The sequence below is a fragment of the Gekko japonicus genome, unplaced genomic scaffold, assembly GCF_001447785.1.
Source record: "Gekko japonicus isolate JY-2015 unplaced genomic scaffold, Gekko_japonicus_V1.1 scaffold270, whole genome shotgun sequence".
NCBI lineage: Eukaryota > Metazoa > Chordata > Lepidosauria > Squamata > Gekkonidae > Gekko > Gekko japonicus.
In genome coordinates, this window is record NW_015170282.1 from 407,147 (window position 1) to 419,803 (window position 12,657).

General features: G+C 47.4%; 1 protein-coding gene across 1 annotated transcript in view; it reads right to left on the bottom strand.

The window, feature by feature from the left end:
* Positions 1 to 1,100: 1,100 nt before the first annotated feature.
* Positions 1,101 to 12,657, bottom strand: part of TDRD9 (tudor domain containing 9) — a 172,677-nt gene continuing 161,120 nt past the window's right edge. Inside the window, 4 exon segments of the mRNA XM_015417791.1 lie at positions 1,101 to 1,202; positions 2,717 to 2,789; positions 10,487 to 10,605; positions 11,817 to 11,955. Of these exon segments, the coding sequence (XP_015273277.1) occupies positions 1,101 to 1,202; positions 2,717 to 2,789; positions 10,487 to 10,605; positions 11,817 to 11,955 (433 nt within the window).

The following is a 12,657-nucleotide window of genomic DNA, read 5'->3' on the forward strand; positions in this document are numbered from 1 at the left end:
AAGATAAAACAAGCCTCAAAGCAGCTTTATTCAATCAAACTGTGAATGCTGGAGTGTAGTAACAAATGGTATTTCAAAAGGATTTTCCAGAGGGCTAGGAAAAGATTACAATTTTCTCCACTTTACTGTGCGGATGGAAACAGCAAGACAAAACTGATTCAACACAAAAATCACCAAGACACAGCATACGATGTTCGTTAACTTTATTCTGGAAAACAAAACTAGAGGTTCTTACACAGCCAGTAACAGGAAGGCAAATAGTAAATGCCACGCTTGAACAACTGGCATATGCAAAAAGGAAATATTAGTTGGCGCAACAGCCAGACAGAAGAAGAGTTAAAACGCAAACGCCTCAGCTGGATTTATCAGTTTGGTCATTTGAAGGACAGTTTACCAAACGACCCACGAAGAGAATCTTCTTAACTATATCAAAATATGTGTCTTGTCAACCCTTTAAAGAGAAAACCAAGGACCAAACTAGGCAAGGCACTGTGGTTAATATCATCCATCTCTTTAAACTGAAAGGTCAGTAGTGCATGTGTGCAGGGCGGGGGGGGGGGGGGGGGGGGAGAAGAGGAATGATTCTGGACTGGATCAAAGGCAGTTGAACACTTTTCTGGAAGTGTCATTTGCCCCAGTAGGAGGAGGACATTTTCCTCTTACTGGATCAACAGTGCTTCAAGGGGCCCAAATTCAGATCAGGAAAACAGGACAGAAGGGCCACATCCCCTTTCTCCCAGGACCACCATCCCTAACAAATCTCTCTCCCTGTGCCCTGCCCCCAGCTACTGAGCAAAGTTTCAAGAGAAGAGAAATGAGAGAATATATTGGGAGATCCATCTTTACTCCCAAAGAATCCCAAATTCAGGCACAATACACATACTTGTTTTTTAAGGTCGAAAAGATGATGGGGGGAGATACAAACTAAGAACTTCGGATGCATTTCTTTAAACATTTCTTGCATTCTTTTTGTCTTGCACTTGAACAAAGATGACTGCAAAGACAGTCAACATTCTGAATTTAAAACACATTTGTTAAGAAATAAATTCTGCAAAATTCAATGGGACTCCCTTCCAGTAAGCGTGCTTAGTATCGGAGACTCAGGTGTTTAACAGAATCAACTTATGCAACTGATAAAGGGACGCATTCTTCTCTCTCATATCCCGCACTTCAGACTGGTCGATGACAAACTTCATCTTCGGCTATCGAAAAAATAAAATCGGAACGATTATTAACCAAATCCCAGAGTGTTAAAAAGTCATAGCAAGCAGTGAAGGTTTTTTTTAAGTTCTGAGAAGGAAAGCTCATGGTGAGGAGGACTGTGGTATGGGAAAGAGGTCATAGCCAGTGTTCCCTCTAAGCTGAGTTAGTGTGAGCTAGCTCACAGTTTCTTAGCTTCCAGCTCACACATTTTTGTCTTAGCTCAGGAAGGACGGCTCCAGGGCAAACTAATTTACGCAGTAGCCAAATCACTCGCTCACATCTTTTAATGCCAGTAGCTCACAAAGTAGAATTTTTGCTCTCAAGACTCCACAGCTTAGAGGGCGCATTGGATAGCTTTGTGAGACTGCTCATGGCCTCCTTGAATCTTTACAGAAAGGGTCATGGGATATGGGGGGGCCCCCCCAGGAACCAGAGGGAACCAGAGGTATTTGCCATGTGTGTCATCAACCTTCTGGCGGGGCCATGGGTCAGTGGTAGAGCCCGTGCCCTGGAGGCAGAAGGTTCCAGGTTCAATCGGTGGTATCTCCGCTTAAAAAGGTTACCCGGTAACAAGGCCAGGAAAAATGAAAAAAAGGTGGAGCAAAATGGAACTCGTCAGAACAGCAGTTCTTGCAAAAGAATGCACGGCTGTAGTAAAACGGAACTGTTCAGGAGCACATTTTTAGAACGTTCTTGAAAAATGTAAGCAGTTATCTTTTATCCTTGCATAGTTTATTGCAGGGGTCCCGAACGCGGTGCCTGTGGGCACCCTGGCCCCCGCCGACACCTTTCCTGGTGCTCGCCAAATGCTTTTAGAAAGTGGGAAAGGCTAGGTGGGTGTGATTGGCTGTGGAGATTAATAGGCATCCTGTTCAACAGAGTTTCTGCCTGAAATGCTGAAGAGTCACCGTTACCGCTTTGCTTGCTCCCTGTTTCCCAGCTGCGAACAGAGACCCAATTTTTCAACCATCAGTTTGATAGCTCATCAACCCACTGCTCATGGGTGTTCGGCAGGCTGTTTCACTATATTCTATACTAACCAGGCAGAATGGCACAATTAGCTTTTTGCTCTCACACAGTCCGGTTGAGTTCTACTACCCCCCCTCGCCCCAAGCTCTTGATGCATAACTATGCTGCTCATCAGGCAAATGTTTAAACAGATCACTTGCAAATCATGTAAATCAGCCACAAATGAATGTTGTGTTTCGATAAAATCCACCAAATTGGTTATTGGCTAAGTAGCCCTTAGTGACACAAAAGGCTGAGAATCAGTGTGAATCGGCAGCATTTTCGCACACATGCAGGTCTAGAGAAACCCGATGCAAACTGGTTTGATGGGCATTCGTGGCTGCTTGGCATGAACCGAACAGACTGAGTGATCGGCTCATGTGCCACTGTCACCTTTGAACACCGTAAATTCGACCACTGAACGTGTTCACGGCAAAATTCGCAGCATCCCTAGTCTCATTATCATGTTACTTTAACAGACTTTAATTGTTTTGGCAAATCTTACCTGGCTCCACTCATATGGCTTTGCATACCACTTAGGAGGAATTACTTCCCGAGGCTGTGGTTTGCAAATCAAGCTGGGGGGGGAATACAAAAATAATGAGTAAGAAACACTCAAATAAAAGTCATCTCCTTATTCAGAGAACCCATTATAACTGCCAAGATGCTCAGTGAATGAGACCCAACTGCACTGTATTTCAGCATCAATGTTGGCAAGAATCACGGCAAAGAGATATGCAGCTTTTCTTCTACACACTGTAGATTTGGGCTGCATCCATACATTGCTGTGTATTTCTTTTGGGGAAAAAAAATTATTTGCTTTTCTACAAGACTACAAAACGACATAAAGCTATAAGACTAAGCCATGCATTGTTGGAAGTAAAAGACTGTGCAATGTCTCTTTATACAAAGCACACCAGGACTTGAGAAGGGGCAGTGGAGCTAACGGCTAGGTAAGGGCTTTCTACACTCTTCTTCTTGTCGCTTGGGGGCTCGTATTGCTTCATTTCCCCCCCTTTTCCTCACATGTTTTGCTCCCTCTAGTGGTCACTTCGATACTACATCACTGTATCTCCGGAGTATTTCCCTGCACATTTAAAATGGAGGGAAATACGCCAGAAATACAGCAATGTTAACATCGAAGCAGCCACTAGAGGGAGCAGGGTTGTAGTCAGAATTTTTTGTTGAGGGGGCAACAAGGGGGCTGACGGTGTGGGAGGGCCTGTGATATGGCGGCGTGGCTAAGAGAGAGGGGAGGGGGAAGGAGGGGCAGGGATGAGCAGGGAGGCATCCTTTTCTTCCACTACTCCTGAGGTGCTCAGGTCTCTTCAAGATGGCTGCGGATCCAACTCTCCATGAGCTTCGTGGAATGAGGACCAGTCATTGCCTCTCTCCCCACCTCCCCCTTACCTGGCAGGGTCTAGTGCATCCTGTTGCCCATCCCTGAAGCAAGCAGCAACGTCCTGAGCTCCCCACAGCCGAAGCCACCTCCAGGGGGTTGGCCGAGGGCTCGGCGTCCAACCCTTCTCCCTGCCCAGCCGGGGCAGAGGGGGGAGGAAGGCCAGAGTGGTCCTTACAGCTGGAACGGGCACCCCATGTCCTTGATCTGCTGGCAGGTGAACTCCTTAATTTCAAAGATTTGGGCGGGAAGGGAAAGAAGGAAAGAAGAAGCCATGCCCATCCGCCCTCCCCAGCTCAGCGGGGCTCACGCTCGGCTCTTGCCTCGCTTCTACTCCATGTGACCCCGCCCGCCGCCTCTGAAAGTGAAACTTTCGACACACTTTGGAAGCTGCTGGCCGTGCTGGGCAGAGAGAAAGGGGCAAGTCAGGGCCTCCCCCTCTTGCCTCCAACTCCCTCCCACTGCCGCCCTCCCTTCCATGTGCCCGCCGCGCACCCTCTGCAGCCAGCCCCAAACTCTCTCCCAGCTGGTGTGGCACTTGGCCTTTTCTCTGCAGGCCCGGGGTGGCAAGCGAAGCGTGCAAGGACCGCAGCGACGGGGCAGGCAGCCATGGCAGCCCTGCCACGGGCTGCTCAGAGCGCAGAGGGATGGGGGATACTGAGGCCTTCCCCTCCACTTTCCCACTGGCTGAGCAGGAGGGAGGGGCCACCCCAGGGCACAATGATGAGGAGGCAGGGCAAATATGGGAGAGGGAGTCATAAGAACATAAGAGACGCCAATGTTGGATCAGGCCAAATTCCCATTCAGTCCAACACTCTGTCACACAGTGGCCAAAAATACCACTGTGCCATCAGGAGGTCCATCAGTGGGGTCAGGACATTAGAAGCCCTCCCACTGTTGCCCCCCCCAAGCACCAAGAAGACAGAGCATCACTTGCCCCAGAGCCCCTATCTATACCTTGTGGCTAATAGCCACTGATGGACCTCTGCTCCATATGCTTATCTAATTCCCTCTTGAAGCCGTCCATGCTTGTAGCTTCCTGTGGCAGTGAATTCCATGTGTTAATCACTCTTTGGGTGAAAAAGTACTTCCTTTTATCCGTTCTAACCCAACCGCTCAGCAATTTCATTGAGTGCCCACGAGTTCTTGTACTGTGAGAAAGGGAGAAAAGTATCTCTTTCTCTACCTGCTCTTTCCCATGCATAATCTTATAAACCTCGATCATGTCACCCCTCAGTCGTCTTTTCTCCAAGCTAAAGAGCCCTAAGCGCTTTAACCTTTCCTCATAGGGAAAGTGTTCAAACCCTTTTATCATTCGAGTTGCCCTTTTCTGTACTTTTTCCAAAGCTATAATATCCTTTTTAAGGTGTGGTGACCAGAACTGCACACAGTACTCCAAATGAGGTTGCACCATTGATTTATATAGGGGCATTATGATATTGGCTGATCTGTTTTCAATACCCTTCCTAATAATCCCCAGCATAGCATTGGCCTTTTTTAATTGCAGTCACACACTATCTCGACATTTTCAGTGAGTTATCTACTACAACTCCAAGATCTCTCTCTTGATCAGTCTCTGCCAGTTCAGACCCCATCAATGTGTATTTATATTTAGGATTTTTGGCTCCAATGTGCATCACCCTTGTGGCTACGGGCCTGAGAGGGAGCAACACATGTGCCGAAAAGAAAAAAACAACAAAGCAATATGGGCACAAAGTAAAGGTAAAGGTTCCCTTGCTCGAAAGCCAGTCGAATCCGACTCTAGGGTTGCGGTGCTCATCTCTGTTTCAAAGCCGAAGAGCCAGCGCTGTCCAAAGATGTTTCTGTGGTCATGTGGCCGGCATGACTAAACACCAAGGCCCACGGAACGCTGTTACCTTCCCACCGAAGTGGTACCTATTTATCTACTTGCAATTTCTTGCTTTCGAACTGCTAGGTTGGCAGGAGCTGGAACTAGAGATGGGCACCTGGGTCTCGAACTGCTGAACTACTGACCTTCCACAGCCTGCAGTTCAGCGTCTTAACCACTTGAGCCACCGCAGCTCCAATATGGGCATAGAAGCACTGAAAAGAACAGTGCAGAAAGCCTTGGCCTCTATGTCCTGATGTTGGCCCTCTAGAGGACCTGGTTGGCCACTGTGTGAGACAGGATGCTGGACTAGGTGGACCACTGGTCTCATCCAGCAGGGCTCCTCTTTCGTGTGAATGGATGCTGTCTTGGAATTTCTTCCCCCTGAAGGCTTTCAAGGGAAGGAGGGATAAGCATATTTTGGGAATTAACCTGTCTGGAAAAAAGAGCGTTTGGTTGGCCTACTGTATCATTTACAATATCAGTTCTTGTTATGTATTGAACCTAAGCCAGCCCTCAAGGTGTACCTGGAACTGGTTGAGCTTGCTACTCTAGAACAATAGCTTACCAGGATCCTGGAGTAGACCAATACATAAGTAGTGTAATGTCAATAGCCTATTCTTGGGAGTGGGTGTGTGTGGGGTTTGGTGTTTGCATGCTTTGTAAGCAGGGCTCACACTTTGCTGCGTGTCCTTGTTGTGTTCCTGAAATCACTAAATAAACTAGAGCCGATCGCTGCAATGCATCCAGAACCCAGTATTTAACAGTTCTTTTTAAATACTTAATCCTGAAGGCTGGTAAAATCAGTTGGAAATTCTTGCCTAGCTTATTCAGCTGGAGACAAGGAAACCGTTTTTTGCATGTTTTGCTTTTTTAAGCAGAAAGATGACATTATTAAGATCACGTACATAAACAAATAAGCCTTCTTCACAGGAACTTGTAGGGCCAATATGTACCAGGAAGCAGTCTCTGCTTTGAGACTAGCTCCTCCATCTTCAATTATTCTTAGGCAGGGCTATTTTTGGGCAGGAACGCACAGGAACGGAAAAAAATTCCTGCTGGCTCCTGAGTTGGCCACACCCAGCAGGAACCCATTAGCATAATAGGTCACACCCAATAGCAGAAACGCATTAGGATTGGCTACATTAGGGGTGCGTGGCCTAACATGCAAAGGAGTTCCTGCTACAAAAAAAGCCCTGGTTTGACAACAAACAAGGTAAACAGAATAAGAAGGGAAAGGTGGGTGTGGCTGGATGACCACACTTCTGGTAACATGGAGGTGTGGCCTAATGTGCTAATGAGTGGTGCTGTCAGGGTGTGGCCTAATATGCTAATGAGTTTTGCTATTGGGTGTGGCTTATTATGCTAATGAGTTCCTGCTGGGCTTTTTCTACAAAAAGAGCCCTGCTTAGCAGACTTCAGTTCAGATTTGGGATGCGTGCAGGGGAAAGAGAGCTATCAGTTTAGAAACTGCTTGTACATATGAGGATACCTTATACAGAGAGTCAGACCACTGATCCATCTTGCTCCAACACTGTCAACTCTAACGAGTTCTCCTGGGCATCAGGCTAAGAAAGAGCTTTCCCAACACCTGACATTGAGAATCTTTCAAGTGGAGACCCGCAGGGATTGATTCTGCAAGAGAGGCCTGGGTTTGAAACCCCACTTGTGCCGTGGAAGCTTGCTGGGTGACCTTGGGCCAATCACACACTGTCAGCCTAACTTACTTCACAGGGTTGTTGTGAGGATAAAACAGAGGAGAGGAGAATGATGTAAGCTGCTTCAGGTCCCCAGTGGAGTGAAAGGTGGGATATCAATAAAGTAAGTAAGTAAATAAAATAAATGTTCTACCACTACCGGGGGGAGGACTGTGCATTCCTGAAGGTCAGATGCAGGGATGAAGACACGGACTCTCTACCCCGTCCCCCTTCAGCGCTTGGAGCAGATCCAGGTTCAAAATTCCTGCTTTGGGTGTGTGACCAATCTGACTGTGAACCCACAAGCAGTGTTCCCTTTAAGATAAGTTAGTGTGAGCTGGCTCACAGTTTTTTAGCCTCCAGCTCACACATTTCTGTCTAGGCTCAGGAAGGATGGCTCCAGAGCAAACTCATTTATGCGGTAGCCAAATCACTGGCTCACAACTTTAATGCCAGTAGCTCACAAAGTAGAAGTTTTGCTCACAAGACTCCACAGCTTAGAGGGAAGACTGCCCACAATGCACATGAAAAGCTGCCGAGGTGCAAAATGAAGGGTTAGGCTACACCAGAGGTCTGTAGGAAAGGCTCTTGGGTTTGGATTAAGCTACTGGGCCCACCAGTGGCCTAATCTTGCACTATCGTGACTCTGCTGAGAGGGCAGCATTGCATTGACCTTATCTATTCAGTCCATCCCGACAAGAGAATAATTTAGCAGATCCAACTCGACCCCCCAAGTTAACGTTTGTACAAACCATGGAATGCACATGGATGTGCGTTCATTCAACTACAGACATACATCCCAGTTATTTTTAGAATGCTTCGTGGTGTGTGACAAGTTGATTCCTAAGGACTCCCTGCCTGCCATCTCCTGTCTCCCAGAGTTCTGCAAAATACAGCAGGGATATATTTTAATTCATTCTGTCTAGAGCTGTTTTTCAAAACGCATATTCTCCTCTTAAGTAGTGGTGACATATGGTAAATACAATTAACTTAAACACTGCAGAAAAGGACGAGACAGAATTGCCCTGAATGCATAATGATGTATTATGTATTTGAGTATTTTGTTTTTCCATCACTGTATTTGAGAAAAAAGTAACCAGCTTTGGCTTTTTTTAAAAACACAGGGTACCTCACACAGCATCAGAGTGAGTAGCAACATTTAAGATCAAAGTTTTTTTTAAGGGTCTGAGAGAGTACCACAACTGATCGTTCGCTTACTATCTGGAGAATAATGCATCAAAAGGTTCAGCATTACAGCAGGATGATACAGAGGCTTGGAATTTAAAAGATAAGGACGTGACCCCTGAGAACATCTCCTGGCGTCTCATACTTGAGGCATAAAATAGCAGTTCTCAACTCTTTTGGTACGGTGGCCCACAAGTCCAAATTTACTTGGTATGGTGACCCTACTTGGTATGGTGGCTCTTCCAAGGCTGATCCAAGGGTTTTTGGTGCCCTAGGCAAACTATGACCTTGGCACTTATCTAGTTCAGCATTCTATTTTTTAGTGGCTAACCAGATGTGACTGAGGGGTGACATGACAAAGGTTTACAAGATTATGCATGGGATGGAGCAGACAGAGAAAGAAGTATTTTTCTCCCTTTCTCACAGTGCAAGACCTCGTGGGCACGCAATAAAATTGCTGAGCAGTCGGGTTAGAACAGATAAAAGGAAGTACTTCTTCACCCAAAGAGTGATTAACACATGGAATTCACTGCCACAGGAGGTGGCGGCGGCTACAAGCATGGACGCTTTCAAGAGGGAATTGGATAAAAGCAACTATTAGCCACAAGATATAGATAGGAACTCTCGGTCTGGGGCAAGTGATGCTCTGTATTCTTGGTGCTTGGGGGGGGGCAACAATGGGAGGGCTTCTACTGTCCTGGCCCCACTGCTGGACCTCCTGATGGCACCTGGTATTTTTGGCCACTGTGTGACAGAATGATGGACTGGATGGGCCACTGGCCTGATCCAACATTGGCTTCTCTTATGTTGGAACACTTTCCCTATGAAGAAAGGTTAAAGCACTTGGGGCTCTTTAGTTTGGAGAAACGACGGCTGAGGGGTGACACGACTGAGGTTTATAAGATTATGCATGGGATACAGCCGGTAGAGAAAGAGGTACTTTTCTACCTTTCTCACAATACAAGAACCCGTGGACACTCCATGAAATTGCTGAGCGGTCGGGTTAGAACGGATAAAAGGAAGTACTTCTTCACCCAAAGAGTGATTAACACATGGAATTCACTGCCACAGGAGGTGGCGGCGGCTACAAGCATGGACGCTTTCAAGAGGGAATTGGATAAAAGCAACTATTAGCCACAAGATATAGATAGGAACTCTCGGTCTGGGGCAAGTGATGCTCTGTATTCTTGGTGCTTGGGGGGGGGCAACAATGGGAGGGCTTCTACTGTCCTGGCCCCACTGCTGGACCTCCTGATGGCACCTGGTATTTTTGGCCACTGTGTGACAAGAGTGTTGGACTGGATGGGCCATTGGCCTGATCCAACACTGGCTTCCCTTATGTTCTTATGTTAGATGTGTTGAGAAGCCAACAAACACTGCACAAAGGGCACAGCTGCCCCCAATATGAACCCAAGCAAGTGGCATTCTGACATACACAGCTTTTGCACATGGAGGTTAGATTCCAGCCCCTGACTCCCTCTCCTTATCCATTACTCTCTCTAACCCCACCATAAGATTCTAAGAATCTCACTCTAGTAACCATCAGGACACATTTTACCTGATCGACATGTATATGCAGTGAAGGAAAAAAAGACCAAGAAGATACTGTTTCCAGGATCAGAACTTGGTTCCCAAAATACAAATGTGTTGTTGTTGTTCAGTTGCACAGTCAAGTCCAACTCTTCGCAACCCCATGGACAACATCATGCTAGGCCCTCCTGTCTTCCGTCATGCTCCGGAGTTTGCTTAATTTCATGTTCGTTGCATCGATAACACTATCTAACCGTCTCATCCTTTGCCGTCCCCCAAAATACTAAACAGGAATGGAAAGGGGAAGCGGCGGCCATCAAGGAGGGCTGGTCCACACCCCACTTTCAGAGGCTTTGTGACCCACTTTTGGGTCCCGACCCACAGGTTGGGAAGCACTGGCATAAAAGACACTGCCAAGAGCAAAACAGGCTTTTCCACACTGGGTTTTTATTCCAGCCCGGCTTCTGGAACTGCGTCAGGTTTCACGAGAAGGCTTCCTGTGCTTTCGACGAACGACCACCGTTAGCAAAACGGGATCTGCAGGACCCAACCCACAGTTGCTAAATATAAAAACGATTCAACAAACGGGGAAAAGGCTAAGGAAAGAGAGCTTACCTTAAAAGGTTCTGGCGAGCAGTGTTCTGTAACTGAGCGATTCTCTCGTTACCCAGATGTAACAGGCCATGAGGGCCGTCACTGACTAACTTGTTAATGGCCTTTCTTAGGATGTTTATCTGTGAACAGAGAAGAGCTGTGTTTTGAGAACACTTAGGGCGATTCTGCATTGGCTTTTCCTTCCGTTGTTTTACCAAACCCACGTTGGCCCAGAAATTCCCCTCGGCATTGCATGCCGCTTTCACTTTCTTTGATGGTACCTTCTGCATAGATTGATGGCCATTCAGGGGTGACTTCACAGTCAGTATGGCATTGACCAGGGCTATTTGAATGTGGCTTTGAGTGGCACCTTTGGTAAAACAACGGAGGGAAAAGCCAATGCAGAATCGCCCTTAGACTGACAGCCAAATAGAGAACTTTTAAAAAATGAATTTATTGTCTAACCAGAGTGGTAATGCTTAGCGCATCCGGGGGTCATTTCCTGCAGGAACTCACAGGAGCGGAGCTCCAGTAGTAAAGAGTCCAGGGGGCGGGCACATGTAACAAGCCCCACCCCCTGCTCCCAGCAGCCCTCAGCCAGAGCAAGAAGCAGCCAGGTAAGTTGCAGAGCTCCCCCCGGACCCCCAGTCCAAAACAGTCCAAGTTTTATTCAGGCATAAACTCTCCCTCCTCTGCCAGGACAGATCTGCACGTTCCCCCCCCCCCAATAGCTCAAAACAGCCAGGGGAGCCTGAGTGGTGGGGGTTGCCTTCTGACACACTTCCGGTGCTGTCAGGGGGGGGGGCATATGGCAGTAAGTTATGCTAATGAGTTATGCTAATGAGCTCCTGCACCTCTTTTTCTACAAAATGACCCCTGAGCGCATCCAACTACAATCCAGGGTCTGCTTTCGCGGACTCCACGCTGGGCTATTCTCCAGGAGCTCCCCTGGCACATGCCACTGGTGGGATATTTTAAAAAAACAACAACCCAGTAAGTGTATTACTATTGTGGAAGTCACCTTCACTTCTGACACCAGTCATTAGCCACAGCTGAGAGCCAGTGTGGTGCAGCGGCTAAGAGTGTCGGACTAGAATCTGGCAGACCCAGGTTTAAACCCCCATTTGTGCCATGGGCGCTCACTGGGTGACCTTGGGCCAGCCGCACTCTCTCAGCCTAATCTACCTCGCAGGGTTGTTGTGGACAAAGAGAGGAGAAATGATGTAAGCTGCTTTGGGTCCCCACTGGGGACAAAGGTGGAGTTGAAGTAAATTGAATAACTAAATCAATCTGCCATAAATCTGCCAATCTGTTACAAACCAAAGAATTAATGTGGTGGGGTTTTTTTTACCTGTGTTATATCATCAGCATTAATCTGCACGTCAAATGCAAGTTCCATGTCATGGTCTGGAAGGACCGGGGTTCCAAGAGCGTGGTTCCACCCCAGGCCACAAAGGACACCAATGTACCTCTTTCTGCTCTCATCAACCCTAAGCAAAGCACAGAACATTTAAAGGCCAAGTGCACAGAAAATACATCTAGGGCGATTTCTCACTAGAGCTGCCTCGCAGCGCGGCCGCCGTTTGCCTCGACACAAACATGTCAATTTCACACCCGAAGCTGCGGGGCTGCATTTTGACTCGCAGCTTCGCCCGATTTCCTCCGCAGTTTCGTGATCCTGATTTTTGAGGGTCACGAAACTGCGGAGGAAATCGGGCGAAGCCGCGGGTCAAATGCAGCCCCGCAGCCTCGGGTGTGAAATTTACATGTTTGTGTCGAGGCAAACGACGGCTGCGCTGCGAGGCAGCTCTAGTGAGAAATCGCCCCTACTTTATGAGCAGATAATCTAGGCAAACGTAATGCTTAACCATTGTTTTGGGGTTTTTTCCTAACCAAGGTTAAACACAAGGGGGACGGGAGAGATGAGAGGAGCCCAGTTGCCACTGGACCAATAGTCTGCTTTGGTATGTTCAATATCGTTTCCTGGAGACCAGGAAAGGAAATTGTACAGGCAATTTATTTCCAGGCGGTCAGCCGTGTTGGTCTGAAGCAGCAGAACACATTTAGAGTCCAGTGGCACCTTTAAGACCAACAAAGTTTAACTCGAGGTATAAGCTTTCGTGTCCATGCACACTTTTTCAAATACACTGGAAGGAAGGTAAGGTTCAAACTTGTTGACAGGGGCTGAACCG